Source organism: Stomoxys calcitrans, chromosome 3 (assembly GCF_963082655.1).
Source record: "Stomoxys calcitrans chromosome 3, idStoCalc2.1, whole genome shotgun sequence".
NCBI lineage: Eukaryota > Metazoa > Arthropoda > Insecta > Diptera > Muscidae > Stomoxys > Stomoxys calcitrans.
Window position 1 is genome coordinate 99,619,665 of NC_081554.1, and position 27,591 is coordinate 99,647,255.

The 27,591-nt window shown below is 37.5% G+C and overlaps 1 protein-coding gene and 1 long non-coding RNA gene across 2 annotated transcripts; one reads left to right on the forward strand and one right to left on the reverse strand.

Annotated features, from left to right (window-relative positions):
* On the reverse strand, positions 1 to 26,736 carry LOC106094383 (odorant receptor 24a). The gene is made up of 6 exons (XM_059366013.1): positions 26,216 to 26,736; positions 2,111 to 2,303; positions 1,762 to 1,944; positions 1,591 to 1,692; positions 357 to 509; positions 1 to 298 (listed from the first exon to the last, which is right to left on the reverse strand). Exons 1-6 carry the CDS (start codon positions 26,734 to 26,736, stop codon positions 248 to 250), a joined length of 1,203 nt encoding a protein of 400 aa, XP_059221996.1. The 3' UTR covers positions 1 to 247.
* On the forward strand, positions 13,864 to 22,018 carry LOC131996379 (uncharacterized). The gene is made up of 2 exons (XR_009397828.1): positions 13,864 to 13,909; positions 20,716 to 22,018. It is a non-coding gene; the product is annotated as an uncharacterized LOC131996379 (long non-coding RNA).
* Positions 26,737 to 27,591: the final 855 nt, after the last annotated feature.

Here is a 27,591-nt window from a genome sequence, read left to right on the forward strand (position 1 = left end):
AATGTTTTCTGTTTCCTTTTGAATACAGTTTTTTATTGCGTTTTGTATAAGTAAAAACCTATTGAAGCCTTAGACGTTAACTTGATATCCGATATAAAGTCACCAGTATTTAAAATAAATAATGACAAATTTCAATCATTACAATTTCTACAATACGTTTTAGTTTTTCCGCGGAATTAAAAAAATAGAAAAAAAAACTCCAAAGATTAATGTTGCAATAAGCCAAAAATATTTTATCACCACTTATTTAAATAACAGATGTGGCCAAAGCAACTACAGATCCGGTAAATCTCAATATCTGTAAAATAGTAAAATAATGAAGATAGTTGGAAAAATGTTACGCTACGTTCTCTTACGGCTGTCAATGCTGGTAACGAGGGTGCGAAAAATGGAACCTTTACCGTTATTGTACGCTGGGAACGTACAATAATAAGAAGTACAATTTTTTGTATTTTTATACTATGATTATACCAGTTGCTGGTATATGCCTTTTCGGCCAATTCCTGGCTCTGTAATAATAAAAAAAGTTATATTAAAATACATTAATTCCAATTAAAATACAATTAAATAAAAACAATATAATTCTTTTCCACGTGTCCTCTATAGACTTTAGCTTATATTAACACGTGCCAGTTAAACTCGACCCATTCCGCTGCGCCTTCTTTTATACGTTTCTTTACAATCACTAATGTATCTATGGATTCTTCCTGTCAACTTTTACCATAAGTTTCCCTCCCGTTATTTTTCTTTATGAAAGTTTCTCCAATATTTTTTTTTTTGTTTTATAGATTCTTTCAAAATTCTTTATTCTGTGTAAACTGAAAATGCACATTTACCCTTTTACATTCCATTAAGGAAGGAACCAAACTGTTCACATTTCAATGAGTGCTGTCCGATTCAAGTTTAAAGCTCAATGAGAAAGGAGCTCATTTTTATGCCCAAGTCCGAACAGCGTGCCGCAGTGCGACACGTCCTATAGGGAAATTTTTAACATGACATGGTACCTCACAAATGTCGCCAGCATTAGGATGGATAACCATTGCTGAAAATTTTTTTCGGATTTTTTTTTTTAGGATTCGGACTCAGACGCTCAACGTCGTAGGCGGATATGTTAACGCTAAGAGCTACGGTGGCCTATAGAAAACTATCTTAGAGTTTTTCAACGATAGCCACTAGAATAACCACATGATTACCTATTGCTGAAGCCCGTCCCAGGAAGGGAGGCTTAAACATATAAATCGAAGGACGTTTTGTCAACTCTGTTCTCTCTCTTTCTTTATCGATATCACCCAATAGATGGTGCTGAAGTTATTGGTAGTGATTCTCGCTTTTGATTCAAATCATATTATCATCATTTTACCTATCTAAATTCAATTTTGTTGTGTATTATCCTCTTGCTTCTTTTACACAAATTTGGATGTCGGATAATAACAGACGGATGGAATTAGATAGATCGTCTTAGATTCGTACGACGATCAATAAGAATAGGCAATAAATATTGCGATGTATTACAAACGAAATAATCCTTAGATGATGGATTTAAAAATGACCAGATATGGGTAATATTTACATAGTTTTTGTTTCGCTTACACTTTCCATTACTGCAGTCCCTCCTAAGCAATACAGAAATATTTCCGTTAATACTGCGCATGTGTAAACTACGTACACAATTGAGCCTATGCCACCAGCAAACTGAAAAATTCAAATTGTTAATGACATTGTTCTATTGCATATTGTTGTCAATTCTTATAAAAAACTTACTAGAAGGAAATCTACAACACTTGTGCCAATGATCAAACTCGAAGTAATGAAATGGCAGAGAGTTATTTCCACCATTATTGATGATAGCCTCTCCACTAATGAAGCTATTTCGTTGTGGCGTTCAATAATACTTGAAAGAGCACAACATATTTCGGACTCAGATATGTTGTTTTGGTTCCGCGACTTTACTGAAAATATAAAGTTTTTACCTTTATACAGTAACAACTTTTTATTTCTCAAATTTGAAATTATATCATATCATTATCATATGCTCTATGCGAGAAAGGGATACCTCAAATCATTGGTGTTCTCAAAAAGAAATAAAACTAATCTTTCATTTATCAGTGACTATACCTTCAATGTCTTCTAAGATTTCAACCAAATCCTGTTGCAAAGCCTTCAGGAGCGTAGATATATAGAAACAAAATCCCAAAAAGAAACCATCACCTCCGACGAATGAAACTACGGTTATATATCCATGCCAATGGACCAAAAGGTACGTCAAGGGATAAATAGGCATCGATAGTAAGGGTTCCGGAAACCTGGAAAAAAGGTAGAGTGAATATTTAAATAAAAATTTTAAAAAGCAACTGTGACTTCAATTCATTTTGAAGATTTTAATCAACTAACCCAACTTTTTTGGGAGAATACTGAAAAAATTCATAACATTCCCATGGACATGTAGAAATTTCGTTGCCAAATTATTCCCGTACTTACACTTAAAAAATTTCTATATTTGCTCGGAATCTCCAATTCATGTAATTTTCTTTCCTACAACTTTGGTAATGACAATGCAAAAAGTATGAGAAATACATATTGTTCAATCAAAATTTTGGTCACATAAATGACGAACTCTGGGACAATTGACTCCAAATCAATATTTGCAATGATGTCTTTTTAAGTTACTGGTAACAATATAATACGAGCCGATTGTCACTCAAAAGCTAGAGAAGTTGCAATAGACGTCAAAAATGATATACCCGGGTATGGTTAGATCCAATTATATCTGGCCTCAGATATAATTGGATTTGTTAAATGGTTTTAAATAATTGCATCTAATTTGATTAAATTAGATCTTATTGGAAACAATCTCATACAATATGCTACCATTGGATCTCGAATTTGTCCCAGATATAGATAGATCTATTGTAATTATATATAATAATATCTTAATGGATCTTAAATCTTACCTTTACTTTAGTGGCTATGGCAGAACATTTGTTCCACTAGCCGAACGTAGGATAGCGTTCCAAGCGCCTCGAACTTCTGCGCTCATTCTAAAGACTCTGACACCAAGTTTCGAGGTGTCTCCCAATACTTGATCTCTCCATCGGGCTTTTGGCCTTCCCGGTTTGTTTGCCTTCAAAATACATATTTGCTGGAGCTTCTTCAGCCCATTCTGACCTAGTCAACGCAGCCGTTGTATTTTGATGCGTATAACTATGCTATCGTCGTCATACAGTTCGTGGTTTATACGACGCCTATATTCTCCATTAACCCGAACTAGCCGATATTTTTTACTTGCTTTCACAAGTACCCATGCCTCAGAATCATATAACAAAACGGGTAGTATCAGTGTCATGTACAGTGTAATCTTCGTCTGTCGAGAGGTGGCCAGTATTATTTTTCGCTTTATCTCAAAACTGGTGTCATTCGTTTCGGTTACGGCGATGCCGAGGTAGATAAAGTTGCTGACTATCTCAAAGTTGTGGTTCCCAACTTTCTCCAATTTCTTTATTTGCTCGGTTGAACAAGGCGTTTGGGGAATTGAAACCTCCCATTTCGTCTTATCTCCATTTACTGCCAGACCTATTTTCACTGACTTCTTTCGATACTTTCAAAGGCTGCAGTTACAACTTCCGGTGACCGACCTTCCGGTGTCAATGTCGTCGCATGTGTTCGCTTATGATTAGTGTGCCATATCTATCTGTATCTCGTATAATCTTCTTCAGCAGAATATTAAGAAGATCGCACACCCTATGTCTGTCTCCTTGTCTGAAACCTCGATTGGTATTAAATGGTTCCGAGTGATTCTTTCCTATTCATACTGAGGAACACGTATCAACAAGTGTCATCCTGCAGAGTCTTATTAATTTTGCAGGGATTCTAAACTCAGATATGGCTTGAAATACCTTTGAACGTAAAGGGGAACCGAAAACGGCTTTGTAGTGCGGTTATGCGTTCCAATCTCCGGTTATGCGTTCTTCTAGCCAGATGCAAACCATGGCACAGTGGGCCAAATGGCAAAAAAATTGGAAATAAGTCTACAACTTTTTATCTGTTGATTTTAGCCATACAAAATGTTCTAGACATTTGTAGAGGAGGACATAGGCTTTCAGAAAAGTGCTGTTGTTGGTCCATATCTTTAATACAGGGTGAGCTACAGGGTGTCAAAGTTGACCACTTTTGACTTCTCCAAGCTTCTGGGGGCCATAACTTTTGATCTACTCAACCGATTTACATGATTTAGGACTCTAGAGAAAGAGCTTGACAAGATCTAAAAAACTTATGCATAAAGTACCATGCCATCGTGTACTGTTAAGGAGTTATGAATTGTTTAATTTTAAAATATGAAAATTTGGCCTTGGTTTTTTTCAGTGTTTTTTAAATAACTCCGTCAATTTTAAAGCTATAAACTTCATACTTCACACAAATTATGCCAGCATATGTGTGCATAAAATACAAAAGGAATCACGTGAATATCTTTGGCGGTTTAAAAATGGCATCGTTTTCAATATGAAAAATATTTTTTTTGTCAAAAAATTGCAAAATTTTTCAAAAAAGATACTCCCATTTCCTTTAAGTTTTCGCAAACTTTGGCCGTCAAAGCATTATCATTTCTTTCCATTTTCACAAAGTCGAGGTATTAAGAAAAGTTTTAAGTGCTAATTTGGCTAATTTCGATATCAAACAACACCGTTATCTTAAGACCAAAATGGCCAATTTTTTTACTAAACTTCAAAAGTTTCTCACTGGAAAAAAAGTTCCACGGGGATTTTTTCGCTTTTTTTGAACTTAAATGAAAGCTTAAAATGTTCCCAACATTTTAAGGTATGTCTCGCCATATCCTAGCCATAAATGAGATCGTAGCGATCAAAATACTGAAAAAAGTCAATTTTCAAGTAGTGCTATATTCATTGCTAAAAAACAAGTATTACGTCACATTTTATTGCAAAGATGTTAAATAAACTTTTATTTGGTAACACTTCTTCTACAAAACACAAAAAGAATCATGGAAATATCTCTATTCTATTCCATTTTATGGAACCGGCAATAAAAAAGTCAATTTTTCAAAAAAGTCGAATTTCCCAAATTTTGTTTTTGTTGTCCTAATTGCACATGACACACTATAGCCATATTTACGCAACATACCTTATCGTAAAGGAAATTTTCATACCTTTCCAACGATGTATAAAACATTTCTCAACTCGGATTCTATCTACTCTAAAATTCATTTACACTTCATTAAACTCTATATAAAAATGTCTATTTGTGAAATGGAACCTTATATGGGGCCTACACTAAAACATTGATAGATTTGCCCAGGGTTTACAATACAAATGTGTTAGAATAAAAAAAGGTCTCCTGCCAAAGTTTAAAAAAATTGGAATAAAAATATGTGTTTTAGAGCGAAAACACTTCGCATCGGCGTGCGTTTATATGTATATTAGCTACTCCCAAAATAAAAAAGCATTTTAGTTTTGTATTATTTGATTTTATTCTCTACCAAATAATCTAAGGTATCAAAATTTAAAAGCTCTTTAATTTGAATGGCATCGGGATCGTCCTTATCTATATCGTCACATATTTTTGGTAGCCATTTAGTTCTGATGCTGTATAGTACCGGATCAGACGATAACAATAAATATTGAAGTAAATCATAATTTTGGTTAAATTTGGTGCTCTTTCGGGTATTGAAAAGCCGGAACTGTTTAACATCTCTATTACGGGATTCCTGAGCTTCTTCTGTAAGTTCTCCTAACGGAAGTATGTTGTATTCCACAATTTCCTTGCCATGATGTAAGACTTTATGTACTGTCGGTGTTAAAGCTTTCCACGAATATAAATCAGATAAAATGTTTTTTGTGTCATTACTTTAAGCTTCAAATTTGGTTGAATTTATCATCTTTTTGCTATTGATTACAGCCAAAATCACTTTGAATCGTCTTAGCAAGTGTTCATCAAGACCGGTTATTTTAGATGTCGATACGGGGTCCTCAAAAAACCGCCTTGCCGAGTTGCCATCATTTGTGCTTCCGTATCCGTAAAGAGGTTTATCTATTATAAGTCCCTTTTGTTTAAACTCCAACTGGATTCGATTCTTCTCTTCCTGCCTCATTTTGTGAAGATCTTGGTTGTTTCTAGCAGAGACATCGCGGTTTCCAGGGCTAGTCCGATATTTAAGGTCATACGATAAATGCAAACAATACTCCATGAATCGAATTCTACAGTGCAGGGGCGAAATACCGAAATTGAGCGCATTTTCGTTTACTAAATTTTCATCAGACTTGTCCTCGAATTGCCCATTCTTCTTGCCACAAATATTGCATCTCCAATTGGACATAACGCCAGTTAATGCGTTTGCCACCTTTCCATCGATCATAGTGAGTTGTAGTTGAAACGAAACTTTTATATTTCTTCCCAATTGGTTTATAACAATCATGGGTAATGCAGCAATTTCTTCCTTTATTTCGTTCACCAAAGATCGTGTTGTGTTCCGGTCTTCCTTTGTATACTCAAACCGAATTGGGCGACATAAATATTTTGACCCAGGTGTTCTATTTATCCATATATCTTGAAATGCATTTTCTTTCGATGATGAAGATTGGTCCTTGTACAATCTCATTCTCAATGGTACTAATGATGCCATGAAAATTGATGCGAAGTTGGTATCTATTTCTGTTTGTTGCTTATATTCGGAAAATCCAGATGATCCATCACAACCCCATTTGCTGATCAAAACCACTTCGGAATTATTACATGTGTTCAACTGTTCTTCAGTAAAATTAGAAATAATTCTAACAGCTGTATTTTCAACAAGATCAGCAAGTTTCACTCTTGCTTTTAATTCGTCCACGTATATATTTGATGGCACCATTTTCGTCCTGGTGTTGTACAATTTATGTTTTGAGGGTAAACAACCCCATCCTTTTTCACGAAGAGCCTTCCTCATTGTTGAGTATTTGTTTCTTGAGAGGCCTAGGTTCAAAATCAGGGCCAGTGCATCTTCCTCCGTGAATTCTGTAGTCGATTTTGGAGTTGGAATACTTTCTACCATTCTCTTTACCCTTTTCGGAGATGCTAATGGTAAAACATCGACAATTCGTCCAACATTTTTTGGTTGTGTTTTTAACAATGCTGTTTTGAACGTATCTTTTATTAAATTTGGCGGATGTGCCGCCAATAGTTCCTCTTGTTTTTTCTTTTTGGTTTTCTCCGTAACTTCGTCGTATGCTTTGCTAGGCCGGCCGGGAATCAGCGGTTTAATTTCAATAAGTAGATCCGATTTCAGCCACTTCTCATACATTTTGAAAAACTTGATTTTTGCGAATGAACATTCTGGCAACCTTCTCTCAAATGATTTGTAGAATTTTTCAAGTTTGTCTAAAGCGTCTTTATTTAGCCTTATTCCATATATGTGGTCCAAAGTGTAAACAAGTTCCTTAAATGACTCCGTGTATGATTTGGAATCATTTTTGATGTCCCATACAATTTTCGAAAGAGTGGAATACTTCAGTATGACTTCCATAACTTATAAATGTCCTTTACGCCTCTACAAAATATAATGAAGAAAATTTGGATTTTGTTCAAATATTTATGCAATATATTCACAATTAATGACCCATTTCAGGTATCAGACGCAATCGTAAAAAGGGGTCCAAAGTGCCTCTTTTTACTTACTCTTCTATAATTATTTACCTGGACTCGAATTTGGTTAAAAAAAATGACAATGAATTTTTTATGGGTAGGTTTTTTCACATTCATTGATACGGTGGATTTCCTGGGAATTCGACATAGCGAAACAGGTAACATTTGTCTGCATCAAATCTTAACACAAATATATATATATATGCAGGTATATTTCTAGGTTACTTTTTATTCAAAAATCATCAGCTTACATTAAAAATAGATGTAGGTACTATACAAACGCACGCCGATGCGAAGTGTTTTCGCTCTAAAACACATATTTTTATTCCAATTTTTTTAAACTTTGGCAGGAGACCTTTTTTTATTCTAACACATTTGTATTGTAAACCCTGGGCAAATCTATCAATGTTTTAGTGTAGGCCCCATATAAGGTTCCATTTCACAAATAGACATTTTTATATAGAGTTTAATGAAGTGTAAATGAATTTTAGAGTAGATAGAATCCGAGTTGAGAAATGTTTTATACATCGTTGGAAAGGTATGAAAATTTCCTTTACGATAAGGTATGTTGCGTAAATATGGCTATAGTGTGTCATGTGCAATTAGGACAACAAAAACAAAATTTGGGAAATTCGACTTTTTTGAAAAATTGACTTTTTTATTGCCGGTTCCATAAAATGGAATAGAATAGAGATATTTCCATGATTCTTTTTGTGTTTTGTAGAAGAAGTGTTACCAAATAAAAGTTTATTTAACATCTTTGCAATAAAATGTGACGTAATACTTGTTTTTTAGCTATGAATATAGCACTACTTGAAAATTGACTTTTTTCAGTATTTTGATCGCTACGATCTCATTTATGGCTAGGATATGGCGAGACATACCTTAAAATGTTGGGAACATTTTAAGCTTTCATTTAAGTTCAAAAAAAGCGAAAAAATCCCCGTGGAACTTTTTTTCCAGTGAGAAACTTTTGAAGTTTAGTAAAAAAATTGGCCATTTTGGTCTTAAGATAACGGTGTTGTTTGATATCGAAATTAGCCAAATTAGCACTTAAAACTTTTCTTAATACCTCGACTTTGTGAAAATGGAAAGAAATGATAATGCTTTGACGGCCAAAGTTTGCGAAAACTTAAAGGAAATGGGAGTATCTTTTTTGAAAAATTTTGCAATTTTTTGACAAAAAAAATATTTTTCATATTGAAAACGATGCCATTTTTAAACCGCCAAAGATATTCACGTGATTCCTTTTGTATTTTATGCACACATATGCTGGCATAATTTGTGTGAAGTATGAAGTTTATAGCTTTAAAATTGACGGAGTTATTAAAAAAACACTGAAAAAAACCAAGGCCAAATTTTCATATTTTAAAATTAAACAATTCATAACTCCTTAACAGTACACGATGGCATGGTACTTTATGCATAAGTTTTTTAGATCTTGTCAAGCTCTTTCTCTAGAGTCCTAAATCATGTAAATCGGTTGAGTAGATCAAAAGTTATGGCCCCCAGAAGCTTGGAGAAGTCAAAAGTGGTCAACTTTGACACCCTGTAGCTCACCCTGTATTAAAGATATGGACCAACAACAGCACTTTTCTGAAAGCCTATGTCCTCCTCTACAAATGTCTAGAACATTTTGTATGGCTAAAATCAACAGATAAAAAGTTGTAGACTTATTTCCAATTTTTTTGCCATTTGGCCCACTGTGCATGGTTATACGGAACTTAAATTAAAAAACTTTTGTTTTTATACCCTCCACCATAAGATGGGGGGTATACTAATTTCGTCATTCTGTTTGTAACTACTCGAAATATTCGTCTGAGACCCCATAAAGTATATATATTCTTGATCGTCGTGACATTTTATGTCGATCTAGCCATGTCCGTCCGTCTGTCCGTCCGTCCGTCCGTCCGTCTGTCTGTCGAAAGCACGCTAACTTCCGAAGGAGTAAAGCTAGCCGCTTGAAATTTTGCACAAATACTTCTTATTAGTGTAGGTCAGTTGGTATTGTAAATGGGCCATATCGGTCCATGTTTTGATATAGCTGTCATATAAACCGATCTTGGGTCTTGACTTCTTGAGCCTCTAAAGTGCGCAATTCTTATCCGATTGGGATGAAATTTTGCACGACGTGTTTTGTTATGACATCCAACAACTGTGCCAAGTATGGTTCAAATCGGTTCATAACCTGATATAGCTGCCATATAATCCGATCTTGGGTCTTGACTTCTTGAGCCTCTAGAGTGCGCAATTCTTATCCGATTGGAATGAAATTTCGCACGACGTGTTTTGTTATGATATCCAACATCTGTGCCAAGAATGGTTCAAATCGGTTCATAACCTGAAATAGCTGCCATATAAACCGATCTTGGGTCTTGACTTCTTGAGCCTCTAGAGTGCGCAATTCTTATCCGATTGGAATGAAATTTCGCACGACGTGTTTTGTTATGATATCCAATATCTGTGCCAAGAATGGTTCAAATCGGTTCATAACCTGATATAGCTGCCATATAAACCGATCTTGGGTCTTGACTTCTTGAGCCTCTGGAGGGCGCAATTCTTATCCGATTTGAATGAATTTTGGCACGACGTGTTTTGTTATGATATCCAACAACTGTGCCTAGTATGGTTCAAATCGGTTGATAACCTGATATAGCTGACATATAAACCGATCTTAGGTCTTGACTTCTTGAGCCTCTAGAGTGCGTAATTCTTATACGATTTGAATGAAATTTCGCACGACGTGTTTTGTCATAATATCCAACATCTGTGCCAAGAATGGTTTAAATCGGTTCTTAACCTGATATAGCTGCCATATAAACCGATCTTGGGTCTTGACTTCTTGAGCCTCTAGCGTGCGCAATTCTTATCCGATTTGAATGAAATTTTGCACGACGTGCTTTGTTATGATATCCAACAACTGTGCCAAGTATGGTTCAAATCGGTTGATAAACTGATATAGCTGTCATATAAACCGATCTTAGGTCTTGACTTCTTGAGCCTCTAGAGTGCGTAATTCTTATACGATTTGAATGAAATTTCGCACGACGTGTTTTGTCATAATATCCAACATCTGTGCCAAGTATGGTTTAAATCGCTTCATAACCTGATATAGCTGTCATATAAACCGATCTGGGATCTTGAGTTCTTGAGCTTGTAGAGGTCGCAATTATTATACGATTTGCCTGAAATATTGTACGACGGATTCTCTCATGACCATCAACATACGTGTTTATTATGGTCTGAATCGGTCTATAGCCCGATACAGCTCCCATATAAATCGATCTCTCTATTTTACTTCTTGAGCCCCCAAAGGGCCCATTCTTATTCGAATTGACTGACATTTTACACAGGTCTCCAACATATAATTTAATTGTGGTCCAAACCGGACCATATCTTGATATCGCTCTGATAGCAGAGCAAATCTTTTCTTATATGCTTTTTTGCCTAAAAAGAGATGCCGTGAAAAGAATTCGTCAAATGCGATCCATGGTGGAGGGTATATAAGATTCGGCCCGGCCGAACTTAGCACGCTTTTACTTGTTTTTATTTCTTTTTTTTTGATTGTTTAAATCTCAATGTTGTTGTTTTTAATAAAACTCAGATTTTTTATTTTTATATAAGTGTTACCTTTACTTTCTGCCGCCAGTTGGGTTTGAACATGGGTCTTCTCGTTTGCTAGTCAGATGCGCTACCAACTCAGCCAATCAGTTGTTTATAATGTGCACGGCTAGAGGTAAAGAAATAATACAAATGGTCTGTTTTTAGAACAAACAGCATCGTCTTTTGCTACTGTCGGTACTCCATATTTATTTTTTTTTTTTTTGCTTCTCTTGAAAAGTAGTCACTCTTTGTGTTGCACTCACACTCATATATCGTTCATGTGTAGAGTATTGAGCCCATAAAAGGAGGATTTTTTTCCTGTATCGATGAAATTTGCAACAGTTAGTTTTGGCAGACCCCTACACATTTTTGTTGCATGTGATTCAGATCGGACCATATTTCGATATAAAGGGTGATTTTTTTGAGGTTAGGATTTTCATGCATTAGTATTTGACAGATCACGTGGGATTTCAGACATGGTGTCAAAGAGAAAGATGCTCAGTATGCTTTGACATTTCATCATGAATAGACTTACTAACGAGCAACGCTTGCAAATCATTGAATTTTATTACCAAAATCAGTGTTCGGTTCGAAATGTGTTCATTCACCGTAACGTTGCGTCCAACAGCATCTTTGAAAAAATACGGTCCAATGATTCCACCAGCGTACAAACCACACCAAACAGTGCATTTTTCGGGATGCATGGGCAGTTCTTGAACGGCTTTTGGTTGCTCTTCACTCCAAATGCGGCAATTTTGCTTATTTACGTAGCCATTCAACCAGAAATGAGCCTCATCGCTGAACAAAATTTGTCAAAATTTGAACACATTTCGAACCGAACACTGATTTTGGTAATAAAATTCAATGATTTGCAAGCGTTGCTCGTTAGTAAGTCTATTCATGATGAAATGTCAAAGCATACTGAGCATCTTTCTCTTTGACACCATGTCTGAAATCCCACGTGATCTGTCAAATACTAATGCATGAAAATCCTAACCTCAAAAAAATCACCCTTTAGCTACCATATAGACCGAATTCCCGAAAAGGAGTATTAAGCCCATAAAAGGAGCATTTTTCATCCGATTTTGATGAAATTTGAAACAATGCATTTTTGTAGATCTCTACACTGCTTTTTCGAATGAAGTCCAGATCAGACCATATTTGGATATAGCTGCCATATAGGCCGATCTCACAAAATAGAGTATTAAGCCAATAGAAGGAGCATATTTCATCCGATATTGATGAAAGTTGAAACAATGAGTTTTTGTAGGCCTCTATATTCCTTAGTCGAATGTGGTCCAGGCTGGACCATATTTGGATATATCTGCCATTTAGACCGATCCCCCAAAATAGAGTATTGAGTCCATAAAAGGGGCATTTTTTTCAGATTTCGATAAAATTTTAAACAGTGAATGAAACGTCAGATGCTGGGTTCTTTATCGGCAACATCTGATGTTCCTATTGAATCTCATAATGAATTTTCAGCAAAAAGAATCCAAGAAAGAACAAGTAAAAGCGTGCTTGCCGAATCTTATGGATCCACCATGGATCGCATTTGTCGAGTTCTTTTCCCGGCATCTCTTCTTAGGTAAAAAAGGATATAAGAAAAGATTTGCTCTGCTATTAGAGCGATATCAAGATAGGGTCCGGTTTGGACCACAATTAAATTATATGTTGGCGAGCTGTGTAAAATGTCAGCCAATTCGAATAAGAATTGCGCCCTTTGGGGGCTCAAGAAGTTAAATAGAGAGATCGATTAATATGGGAGATGTATCGGGCTATAGACCGATTCAGACCATAATAAACACGTATGTTGATGGTCATGGGAGAATCCGTCATACAAAATTTCAGGCAAATCGGATAATAATTGCGACCTCTAGAGGCTCCCTCTAGAAGCTCAAGAAGTCAAGTCCGCAGATCTGTTTATATGACAGCTATATCAGGTTATGAACCAATTTGAACCATACAAGGCACAGTTGTAGGATATCATAACAATACACGACGTGCAAAAATTCATTCAAATCGGATGAGAATTGCGCACTCTAGAGGCTCAAGAAATCAAGACCCAAGATCGGTTTATATGGCAGCTATATCAGGTAATGGACCGATTTCAACCATACTTAGCACAGTTGTTGGATATTGTTCATGCCACACAACTCCCACCCCTGCATGCAATGCCACAACATTATCACGCTACGTATGCTTGACGTATACTAATTATCTTAACTCACTTAACTACATATGTCATTACATTAGTACTAAAAAAAATATTGGTAGACATTTTGATAGAACATGGTTCTACCGTTTTTCCGTTTGAACAACTCAGACAATAAACTTGCAAACGTGGTCTTGAGCATCTTAACCTCTGTCGTTTTTTCTTCACCGTATTTTCCTATAGCTAAAATTGGGTAAGACTTTGTCTAAACACACGAGCCCTACCTACATCCGTGGCAACCATAGTAATCGAGCTCCATTTCCTTTTGTGTTACGGTGATTGGACTTCGGTGTACCGAACTCCAACTCACCATCGGTTTCTTTTAGGCATCCACCACCACCCGTCATCATCCTGGTATCCCAACTTTTTCATGGTCCTTCGAACCGGATAGTGGTTAACCTAAAGGACGCCTATTCCCGAGTTTGGATTGCTTTGGTTGGAGCACAAGAAAACTAAAAACAGGTAAGATTGGTGGCCTCAAGTCAAATGTCACACAATCTTTGTCTTACATTACTGCGGCCACAAAGTTTTCAAAGCTTCACATAACTCAGATAGCATTGGTATTTCGCACAATAACTATTACGCACAATTCCCTATTTTCGGAAACTCAGAACAATTAATGCCAATCGGATTTCAGATTGAATCATCACTATATTATTTCCCCGTTTTGGCAATAAATATATTTCTGAGTTTACCTTTACTTTGAGGATTGTTTTTTTTTTTTTTCTTTTCTCATTCATTCGGTATAGTTTCATTATACCCTTCCCACCGGGAGATTATTTTCGAGAAAAGAAAAATAACAATTATTAATTTCGAGTTTTTCAATTCTTCCAATTGTACCGTGATTTCCACTTGGATGTCTCAGAGGCTTAAAGAAAATCATATTATATCTTTTATCTGGGAGGCTGTTTATTTCTACTGTTTATTTTGTTTGAGTGATTTGCATTTATTTCCTTATTTTCATGGCACTTATCACTTAACACTCCATTTGTATTCCGTGATCGATTGATTGATTCCCAATGTCCCTTTAAATTTTATATCGCACCACGTATATCGTATTCAGTAGCCACTCACCGGGCAATAGATCTTTCGCTCTCTTATATTGGAGATTAGGAACTGTACATCTGCTATCACGGTTTTTTGTGTTTTTTGTGGTTTTGTCGCATTCTATATCCAAACAGACATATCAGTCGATGATTTGTTTTGTCTCTCCGAATCAGGTGGAGAACCACAAAACAAAACCAGTTTTTGGTACCTCCATTCGTGACGCAAACACATCTGGGTAGTTTATATTGGAACATAGAATATAAAGAAATACGCCAGCCAGACTACTTGTCCATCTCACTTAATAGAAAAACAAAAAAGATTTTAAAATCCATAAATGAAACAACCGAAACCACTTGTTTAAAGTTATTGAAAAAAGTGTGTGACGTGAAGTGCCCAGCCTGCCACAAGGCACTTTATCCATATAAAGCCAAGGTACAGTTCCACTGTACAGTTCCGGCAAAAATTGCATGAATTGAGTTATATGATAGACTCGAATTTCGTCAGATCAAAAGTCCAATTTCTACACCAAGAATATTTCTGTATGTTGAACTCAAAATATTTGTCAAACTCAACGCATAGCCAGTGAGTGCGAAAAGGAGATAAGTTGTTTCGTTGTATAAAGGTGCCATCCTCGCCACAGCTTGCTTTTGGTGTTTAGTGCTTAAATGGTTTTTATTCTAATCGCTGCAATATATGAAAACATAAGACTTGAAGATTACTTTGTGCGTTTTATCCAGCGTCCAGCAAGTGACGATTTTTGAGAAATATTGTTTTGAAAAATCGAAAGGGATTTGATGGTTTGCTATTTGGAAACAATAGATATCAGACTCCAATATTCCGTTCACAATTTTTATCTTGGTAGAGTTCACAGTGCAGATTTTTGTCGGCAAACCTGGTGAAATTTTATGTGGAAATAAGGCAAATTTCATTGCATTTTTTTTAATCGTGTTTAATTTCATTTCTTATTTCGGTTGCATTCGGGTTTTCGATTATAGAAGAGGTTTGGTTCAAAAGGAGATATGGCCCTTTCAAATTTTATTAGAATGTCTGATGCCTTAATGGAGTTTAACGCTGAGCTCGAAAACGAACCTTTGCTTCAGTCCTCCATACATTCTCTTGAAGTACATACAGATGAACTTAGGGAGATTTGGCAAAGAACCAAACCCACATACGAAGCCAGCTTAACGGAGTTGATCGGAGGAGATAATAAGGCTGATATAGAAACATTAAAGGCTAGGTACCATTCGACGTATAGGACGTATGTCGAATGTGTGTCCAAGATTGGTGAAATAGTAGAAAGGAAGAGGAAATCATCCATTCAGTCCAATATTTGTCCGCCAACTAGGAGTGATTCTCATCCGATTCCACAGATTACTTTACCGCCTTGTGACACAGAGGTATTTGCTGGAGATTACCTCTCCTGGCCGACTTTCCGGGACCTCTTTACCGCTTTGTATATTCAAAATACAAGGCTGACTCCAGTAGAGAGGCTATTTCATTTGAATTCGAAAACCAGGGGGGAGGCCAGGGATATTGTTCGGAAGGCTCCCCTTACGAATGAGGGCTTTCAAGTAGCGTGGGATGCACTGTCAGTTCGGTTCGAGAATAAAAGGCTGCTTTTGAATAGCCAATTGAGGTCCCTTTTCAATTTGCGTAAAATTTCCAATGAGTCTTGTGAATCCATTAAAGAGATTCAGACCACGATCAACGGAATAATATCTTCTTTGAGGCTATACCAGATCGAAATATCTAGCTGGGACCCAATATTCGTATATATTTGCTCTTCACGCTTACCGGAAACCACCTTATCATTGTGGGAACAGTCAGTGAAGAATAAAACAGACTCTCCTTCTTGGGTGGAGCTCGACTCTTTTTTGACATGTCGGTATCAGACTTTGGAGACCGTCAAGGACTTCCAGACTTCATCTTCCTTGAGACCTGATCCTGGGTCAAAAAGTGGAAACGTTCCAAATCCCAACGCAAAGAGTTCGACTCCTAAGAAATTTAATTCGTACCGAAATGGCGTGCTTATCCCCTCTTGTAAGTTGTGTCCGAATGAGAGTCACACAATCCGTTTGTGCTCGAAATTTACAAATATGTGCCATTCGGAAAAGCTTGCTACGATTAAGCAGTTGAAACTTTGCATGAATTGCTTTTCCAAAGGACATATTTTGAAGGATTGCAAGAGCACTTTTAATTGCCAAAAATGCAATAAGAGGCACAATACTCTTTTACATCGGAATGGTAGCGAGGAGGAGATTGAACCTTCTGGAACCCAAGAACTACAGTCCACTTCAAATACCGAGTCTGAGACTCCAATTCAGTCCTGTTTTGCGACGAATTCTATGTCCGTGCTTCTGGGAACGGCAATTGTTCATATAGTTTATAATGGTGAAATATTTAAGGCCAGAGCTTTACTTGATTCAGGATCGGAGGCGTCGTTCATATCCGAACGTATGTTCAATATGTTGAAGCTTTCATCCCGACGTACCGCTGCTCATGTTTCCGGCCTCAACGAGACCGTTTCCGCCAGGTCTCGAAAGGTGTGTTCGCTTAAACTCAGTTCCCCGGTTGATTGCAACTTTTCTTTAGATGTTTCCGCTTTCGTAATTCCAAAACTTACTTCGTGTTTGCCTACGTTTTCAGCTTCCAAAGAAATGTTTTCGAAATTACCAGAAATCCATCTGGCAGATCCCGATTTTTATCGATCGCCTTATGTTGACATTCTGATAGGGGCAGACGTCTTTCCGATTGTAATGCTTCAAGGGGTTATTAACCCTGTATGTGGTACTCTTATGGCCCAAGAAACGAGATTTGGTTGGATCTTAACGGGTCCAATCCAAACTGAGCCCATTTCTGTTTTTCAAACCACAGTCTTAATGGGGAACGAAGCTGCCTTGGATCAGCAAATTTTAAGGTTTTGGGAAATGGAGGACATTCCCAAGGGGACTTATATGTCCGAGTCTGATAGATATTGCGAGCTGAATTTCTGTAGGACAACAAGACGAGATAGCTCTGGTAGATTTGTTGTAACGCTCCCTTTTAAGCCAGAATATCCGACCGAAATTCGACTTGGCGAGTCTAGAAAGATAGCACTGGCACAATACATTCGCAATGAAAATAGACTATCAAGAGACCCTCAACTTAAAAGGCAGTATGATGACGTTTTGTTAGAGTATATCCAACTAGGGCACATGAAGGAAGTTTCATCCATTTCCGAATCTCCAGAAGTCCAAATCCATTATTTGCCCCATCATGCCGTTGTTCGTCCTGACAGCGTTACGACCAAGGTCCGTGTTGTTTTCAACGCGTCCAACCCCACTTCCAACGGGTTAAGTTTAAATGACATCCTCCATCCAGGACCACCCTTGCAACGTGACCTTTGCATTCTATTGCTGCAATGGCGGCTATACAAAATCGTTTTCAGCAGCGACATTGAAAAAATGTATCGCCAAATTTGTGTAAATCCAAAACACATACCATTCCAAAGAATTCTGTTCCGGAAATCCCCCCAGGAGGATGTACAAGAATTCGAACTGCAGACAGTAACGTTTGGTGTAAATTGTGCACCATTTTTGGCCCTCCGTACTATTCAACAGTTGGCTTCCGATGTTAAGGATTTATATCCTTTGGCTAGCGGGGTGTTGAATTCTAGCATGTATGTTGATGATGTCCTCGGTGGAAGTCATGACATAAACTCCGCTGTTGAATGCCAAAAACAGTTAATTGACGCATTGAACTCTGCTGGCTTCTCCTTAAGGAAATGGGTGTCCAAGGATTTCCTTCAATTCATTCCAAAATCAAACCTTCTTAGCAATGAATTCCTCGAGTTTGAGGATTCGAGTAAGGCGAAAATGTTAGGAGTACGGTGGAATGCTAAACTAGACGAATTTTATTTTGTAGCAGGAAAGATTAAATCCGAGTTGAATCCTACTAAAAGAAGCATCCTTTCGAATATATCCAAGTTGTTCGACCCAGCAGGGTGGTTATGCCCTTTCATTGTTCTCGCGAAGCTTCTTATGCGGGATATATGGGCCTCCAAAATAGGGTGGGACGAGTTTTTACCTCCTAAACTACTTTGCACTTGGCAGACTTTTTACGAGAATTATCCAAAAATTGAGAACATCCAGATTCCACGTTGGGTGTGTTATACGCCAGAGAGCGATATACAACTTCATGGATTCTGTGATGCCTCAGAGAAGGCATACGCTGAATCGCTCTATCTTCGGGTTACAACTCCCAATGGCGACATAATCACACATCTTTTAATCTCCAAATCTCGGGTAGCCCCGTTAAAAACGATATCTATTCCGAGGCTCGAGCTCTGTGGGCCATTGCTACTGGCACAAGCCATCGAATCTGTTTCAGGCTCTATTCCCAGCTGCAAAGTGTTTTGCTGGTCAGATTCGATGATCGTTTTGGCCTGGTTAAAGAAACCTCCATTTCTATGGAAAACGTTTGTCGCCAATCGCGTCTCGAAAATTGCTGCAGTCGTGCCTGCCGACAATTGGGCTCATGTCCAATCAGGCGATAACCCAGCTGATTTGGCTTCTCGTGGGGCTTTCCCTCAAGATTTATTTCAGAACGATCTGTGGTGGTATGGTCCATTTTGGCTAAGGCTACCTTCCAGCTTATGGCCAATTCAAAGGTCAGGTGACGTCGATGGGACAAAGTTAGAAGCCAAAATCATTCATTCACATTTTGCTTATTTCCAAAAATATGAGGATCTATTGGATCGATTCTCATCACTCGGAAGAGCTCTTCGAGTGATGGCCTTTGTATATCGTTTTATTGCAAGGTGTAGAATATCCAGGAGTGGACAAACAATTCCCAACTCTGGACCTTTAACGAATGCTGAAATACAAAATGTTCAATCCCAATTTGTGATTTTAGCTCAGACGGTTATTTATCCACGCGAGTATCGAGCTCTTTCCAATAGGGATAAAATTTCAGTACCTAGTACACTTTGTAACTTGAACCCCTTTTTGGATGTTAATGGCCTCATGAAAATTTCTAGCCGTATTGTGAGCTCCGAGTGTCTATCGTACAGCGAACGTTTCCCCATAATAGTACCGTACAAATGCACATTCTCCGTGCTATTGGTGAAGTTCATTCATTCCGTTACACTTCACGGTGGAAACAGTTTGATGCTCCGTATGTTGCGCCTCCAATTTTGGATACCTAAAGCCAAAATCCTAATAAAAGCCTGCATACACAGATGTAAAATATGTGTAATTTCGAAACACAAACTTCAGACGCAGCTAATGGGAACACTTCCTCTGGAGCGTACTACGCTTAGTCGGCCCTTTACTAATACAGGAATCGACTTTGCGGGACCTTTCGACATCAAAAACTATGCGGCTAGGTCCTGCACCATTATTAAGGGCTACGTATGTCTATTTGTATGCTTTGCTACTCGAGCCATACATTTGGAATTGACAAGTTCGTTAACTACTCCAGCATTCCTAGCGGCCTTCCATCGGTTTGTCTCCCGTCGCGGCTGTCCATCCAAACTCTTTTCGGATAATGGGAAAACTTTTGTGGGAGCCTCCAAGGAAATTGCTAGAGACTTTTTCCAAAATTCTCGTGACATGACGTTGTCCCCACCAGGGGCCCCTCACATGGGCGGCCTATGGGAAGCCGGCGTAAAAAGTTTTAAGATCCATTTCCGAAAATTGGCTGGGGCTCACAAATTTACTTTCGAGGAATTTACAACTATACTTTCTCGGATAGAAGCTTGCCTTAATTCGAGGCCAATTTCCCCAATGTCCGAGAATCCAGACGATTTGATTGCCCTCACACCCGGCCATTTTCTTATCGGGGGTCCATTACTTTCTCCAGCCGAACCTAATGAGATAGAGACTAATCTTTCAATCCTCAACAGATGGCGACGAGTTGTAGCTCTTTCTCAGCAATTCAGTATTCGGTGGAAACACGAATACTTAAAAGAATTGCATAAACGTATAAAATGGAAAAGACCGCAGCCAAATATTGAGGTCGGCGCGATGGTCGTGGTAAGGGATGACTGCCTACCACCAAACGAGTGGAAATTAGGTAGAATTTCCAAAATTTATCACGGAAAAGACAATTTGGTTCGTGTTGTGGACATTGTCACGCAAAAGGGTACAATTACTAGACCTTTGGTAAAAGTAGTCGTACTTCCATCCTGTTAGCTACATCACATTTTAATTTTTTCCAAACTAATAATATTATTTTTCCAGTATGCCGTCCATAAAATCGCGTCTCAATCCCAATCCTTCTGATCAAGATGACTTTTCCTGTCGCCTGTGCTCCGGAAACCACGGTCTACGCAAATGCAAAGCATTCCGGAAGAAAGATGTAAAGGAACGTATGCAACTGGTTATCACCCATAGCTACTGTCCAAACTGTTTAGCACATAAACATTCCTCCAATGCGTGCTTCTAAACCAAAGGATGTTATCGTTGTGGAGGCAATCACCACTCTTTGTTGCACATCGATCAACCAAAAACAAATGCAAAGAAGACTAAGACTGTTAAACGAGAAAATATGACCCATCGTTCGACAAACCAAAATATTATGTCAGTTCCTCAACAGTCTGCCACCATGGCATCAATTGTAGCACCGCAATCCACTTTATTGTTTCCAACGGCCATTATTCTTGTCATTAACGGTAATAAAAATCATCACGTACGAGCAGTTCTTGATCCTTGCACAGCTATCAGCAAAATATCTCGAAAATTTTTTAAGGAGGTAGGACTACGTACCACAACTCTTGGTGATGAATCAATTTGTGCAGTATCCATAGCCTCACGCCAATCTCCACAGACTGCATTCAACACCACTATGAGGGTAAACAACCATATATCGATGGACACTCCTACCAGATCACTAAATGCCTTAATGGCAACAAACTTTAAAAACATCACCCTAGCTGACCCTCAATTTTATAAGTCGGGGCCGTTTTCCATAGTTTTGGGAGCAGACTTGTATGCTCGACTCATTTTACCCGGATTGTTGCCCAGTGATGGAAATCTTCCAGTAGCTATGAATACTGTATTCGGATGGGTCTTGTCCGGCTCCTGCAACAACTAAATGAGAAAATCTCCAATAATTACTTCTAAATGAATTAAACCAAATGTATTAAGCTATGTTGTATATATTCTAGTTTTAAGTTAAAACTGAATTCCAGATTAACTTTTACTCCAAAAATTTTTTGAATTACTAATTGGAATTTTTACGAAATAGTTATCAAGAAATCATATGTATTTTTACAATTTTCAAATTTTTAAATTTTTGCAATACTGCAACGTGGGCCGGTGATGTTCATGCCACACAACTCCCACCCCTACATGCAATGCCACATCATTATCACGCTACGTATGCTTCACGTATACTAATTATCTTAACTCACTTAACTACATATGTCATTACATTAGTACTAAAAAAAATATTGGTATGCATTTTGATAGAACATGGTTCTACCGTTTTTCCGTTTGAACAACTCAGACAATAAACTTGCAAACGTGGTCTTGAGCATCTTAACCTCTGTCGTTTTTTTTTCACCGTATTTTCCTATAGCTAAAATTGGGTAAGACTTTGTCTAAACACACGAGCCCTACCTACATCCGTGGCAACCATAGTAATCGAGCTCCATTTCCTTTTGTGTTACGGTGATTGGACTTCGGTGTACCGAACTCCAACTCACCATCGGTTTCTTTTAGGCATCCACCACCACCCGTCATCATCCTGGTATCCCTACTTTTTCAGATATCATAACAAAACACGTCGTGCAAAATTTCGACCTACACTAATAAGAAGAATTTGTGCAAAATTTCAAGCGGCTAGCTTTATTCCTTCGGAAGTTAGCGTGCTTTCGGCAGACAGACGGACGGACATGGCTAGATCGACATAAAATGTCACGACGATCAAGAATATATATACTTTATGGGGTCTCAGACGAATATTTCAAGTAGTTACAAACAGAATGACGAAATTGGTATACCCCCATCCTATGGTGGAGGGTATAAACATTTTGGGCGAGAAACAATGAACCACCGCAAATTGGCGGAATGTGAAAATATAATTAAAAATAAATTTTTTCTTTAATATTTTACATTCTGTAACCATGTTACATTTAGAAAATAAATATATCCATATATCACATATTACCAATTGTTAACACCAATAATAACATATTGTTCAAACTTTAAAAATTACAAAATAACTCACGGATTACTAATATGATTATATTATACAATTTAAAATAAAATATGAGAATTTTTACGTTAAAGCACTGAAAGAACAAAATTCAGTTATTTCTAGCGAAAGATATACATATATATAGGCCAAGATACAATTATACCTAAGGCCAGATATAATTACATCCAAGGCCAGATATAGTTAAATATAGGATATCTCTTTGGATATAATTATGTATAGCAGATATAATTATGTCCGGTTCCATATCCAATCATATCTACTACCAGATATAGTTTAATATAGCATCACATATAATTATATATAAATGATATGGCAGATCCCTTTGGATCTAATTAGATCCAACTTTATCTGATGTCAGATATATTTGTATTTGACCATATCAACCTCTTTTAACTCGGGACATTCGATCTTATTGAAAGATCGACCACCAAAACACCCCCCAAACAGGACTTATTTACTGACCATGGGAATATGGGGCTTAAATAAAAGGTTTTTGAATGTAAAATAGGAGTATGATATCCAAATATAGGTCCAAGTTTTGGTGGGCCGCCTCCCACCAAAAATATCCCCCAAAGGGGACAAATTTACGACCATAGCAATATGGGGCTCAAATGAAAGGTCTTTGGGAGTAAAGCACGAATTTGATATCAGTATCCTGGAAAAGTATCTATGGGGCCACGCCACCCCCACAACTCCACCCAAATAGTAAATATATTCTGACTATTGCAAAATCAGGCTCAAATAAGAGAGTATTTAAAGTGGAACACGAATCCCATATATATTTTCAAGGCCAACTCACTGAGTGGCCGCCCATCCCCCAAGCCGGTCATATTTGCCGAATATGGAAATATGGGGCTCAAATTAAAGGTATCTAGGACTAGACCACGTATCTGATATCAACATTAGGGGCCAACTGTCTAGCGGACGTCCCACCACCATAACAACCCCCAAATAGGACGTATTTGCTCACCAAGACAATTTGGGTCTTAAAGAGAGTGGAACGAAATATTTATAGTTTTTAGGGCCAATAACCCAAACCGGACATATTTGCTGACTTTTGCAATAAGGAGTTTAAATGAGATTAGAAAACGAATTTGATATCCAATGTTGAGACCAATGGCAATATGGGGTTCAAATAAATGATATATGAGAATAGAGCACGTTGCTGATATATATTCCGGGCTTAGTGTTTGGGGGACCACCCCAATCCCCAAAACACCCCTTAATCGGGCATATTTACCGACCATGTCAATGTGGGGCTTAAATGGAAGGTATTGGGGGATAAAGCAAGAATTGATACCCACTTTTGGGACCAATTTTCTGGGTGTCTACTATTTTCCCAAAATACCCCACAAACAGCAATTTTTTAGAGACCATCGAAAAAATTGTTCGACCATATATGGCTCAAATGAAAGGTATTTGAGATTAGAAAACGAATTTGATAACCTATTTTAGGGCCATGTGTTTGGGGGACGCCGCATCCTTTATACTCCTCTTAAGCCAATGGCAATATGGTGTTTAAATAAATGGCATTTGAGAGAAGAGCACGATGCTGATATTTTTTCAGGGCCAAGTATCTGGGGGACCACCTCACCCCCAACTAAATCAGACATCATGAGAATATCGGTCTGAAATAAAGTATTTTAAGAATGGAGTACACCTTACATCCAAACTTAAATTCGTAGACCAATAAATATCATATAGGATTCAGATAAAGACACTTATACTGTTAAACTGTTAGTCAAGTTTGCATGGTATTTCACTAAAAGATCTTTAATTGTCGAAAATAAACATTCCAATGAGACTTTTGTTCCATATAAAGTAGAAGAAGGCGCAGCGGAGCGTGCCCGGGTCAGCTAGTAATTATATATAAATGATATGGCAGATCCCTTTGGATCTAATTAGATCCAACTTTATCTGATGCCAGATATATTTGTATTCGACCATATCAACCTCTTTTAATTCGGAACAACAGAGAGCAAAATTGAATATCACTGCAGGAAATTTCAACAATTCAGAATACAAAAATTTCAATTGGCTGTATCTGTAAACGACGTAGGATTTTTGAAGTCATTTCTGTATAATAAGAAAATATAAAAACCAGAGGGTGGATGACATGAAGTATTGCTAATTCAAACGACCAATGGCTTTCTTTAGCGCATTCTCAAATGGCTCAAATAAAGAAAACCATCGGATTGGCATCTGGCCAATTGGACAGCCACTGTTTGGACGAAATAAAATGCGGAACAAGATTTTTTTGCCATTCTTGGCTTATACGTGCTTTAATATATGATGGTGCCGAGTCTTGTTGGCATGTCAATGGTATACGGCCGAAATGTTTGCGTGCCCACCTCTCCAAAGCAGCTTCCAAATTGTTTTCCGGTAAAAAGTCGCATTTACTTTGACGCAGGACTCGATGAAAACCACACATAAGTGGCCATTGGTGGTCACATTTCTGGACTGGAAAATTACTTCGGGTTGCCGTTTGGAGGCTCAAATTTTCGTACATGCGCTTGGTTATGAAAACACGATCATTTTAGGAATTTACACGCTGTGTTCGAAAATTCACCACACTTGTGCAGGCGCAAGTCTAACTTTTTGCTTTGGTTTAAGATTGTGTGCCTTTGCAATATTTAGAAATGAAGGATATTATAAAATACCTGATATGACTATGCTCTGTACTGCCAAACAGAAGAAGCACCACCTAAGTTTTCTTTTTTATACCCTACACCACCACTGTGGTACAGGGAATTATAGATTTGTGTATTTGTTTGCAAAGCTAAGAAGGAGAAGAGCTAGACCCATTGATAAGTATACCGATAAACTCAAAATCACTTTCTGATTCGATTTAGCCATGATGTTGCACTTAAATGACCGCATTAGCTACAATTTTCAACCGATCTGCACAAAATTTGGCACGGATTGTTTTGTTACTGATATTAATATATCAAATTTCCATCAAAATCGGTACAGATTTGGATATAGCTCCCATATATATGTATCGCCCGATTTGCACTTAAATGGCTAAAATTTTCAACCGATCTGCACAAAATTTGGCACGGATTGTTTTTCTACTGATCTTAACATATCTGCTAGATTTCAACAAAAACGGTTCAGATTTGGATATAGCTCCAATATACATGTATCGCCCGATTTACACTTATAGGGCTGTAATAAACACAATTTGTAACCGATCTGAACAAAATTTGGCACGGATTGTTTTGTTACTGTTCTTAACATATGTGCGAGATTTCAACAAAATCGGTTCAGATTTGGATGTAGCACCCAAACATATTTATTGCCAGATTTACACTTATATGGCCGTAGTAACAACAATTTTCAAACGATTTGTTTGATAGTCGGTTCAGATTTAGATATAGGTCTCATATACATATATATTTATACATTGCCCGAATTTATAATTGTAGGGTAGATGTAGGGTACTATATAGTCGGCTTCACCCGACTTTTGCCTCTCCTTACTGGTTAATATTGTATGTATGTATGAATATAAACTTACATCATTTTAAAAGGAGTCTCATAAACGATAGGCTTTCCATTTAAATACAAAATGGTGTTGGTCAGTATCGGGCGAATTGTGTACGACGTACTTGTGCAAAATCCAAAAAACAGTACCAAGGCGGTAAGACGAGTGGCAATGGTGAAGTATCTCCGTTTCATTTTCTCCTTTCTGGAGGAATTTTGTTCTTCTGTAAGCCGCCTGATATCTTCGATGAGCTGTTTGTAGTGATCCCGATACCACCAAATGAAGAAAATCTTAATGAAAGACATAATGCTCGAGGCCACCGGACACAGGGCATCCAAAGCGGTCACTATATCAATCGACAAGTAATGAATGCCAAAGTAAAGCTCTGCATAACAGCCATAACCCAGTATGAAAATATTGAAGAAGGCCCAAGACTTTACCCAAACGTTCCATTTGGATTCGGGATAAAATCCTATCAATCGGAGAGCAAAGCGAGATACTAGAAAGTAGTGCTTGTCCAAAGGATAGGTATTCTTCAGGAACTTGGGTGCCATCTTTATGTCGTCTTGCTCGAACGCACAACTGATAAGTGAACCTCTTGTGGCAAATCGTTCGCTTTTATGAACTGCTGATGATTAATCAATTCTTATGAATATTTTAGACAGTTCACTTTCATGGGCGTCACATTGCTTAAAAGGATTTCCATCATGTGGAAATTAACCATATCTATTTTTTGATATGTATGTCAGTGCACACAGGCATTTCATTTAAAAGTTAACAATTTAAAGCTCATTAAACCTAACCACAGCATAGTAATTATCGCAACTAATTGACTGCCTGGAAACCTCCCCCCTGGTAAGTGTGTGTATGTTTGCATTGATGAATTCAAGGCATTGAAAAGAACTTTGAAAGGATTTCTAACTACTATTATCAACATTCTTTTGTAAAGTTTCTACAATTGAGAAAATACCAACAAACATATGCACAAACCTACAAATAAATAATGATGACGTTTTTCTTGAACCAAAAGCTAAGTATTAGATATTTGAATGATCATGAAGTCCATATACAATAAAAAATATAAAAATGCTGTTGCAATGAAACTAAAATAAGGGATGTAGATAGTTGGGGATTGTTAATAATTTATTCGTTAGATTTAACTTCTTGAGCCTTTTTCTGAAAAACGTTATAAAACCATCACACATTAAATTTGGTTGGGTTAGGTTAAGTTGAAAGGCCATTGTGAACAATGTTTATTGAATATACAACTAAGTCAGTAAACGGCTTGTTGTGCGCCCTAAATACAGTTGCAACTCGATTATCCGGTTCGCTCGCAGCCCAGCTTATCACGGAAAATTGACTTTTTTTATGTTTGTGTCTCTTTCGAGACGAGGTCAATCATCGAAGAT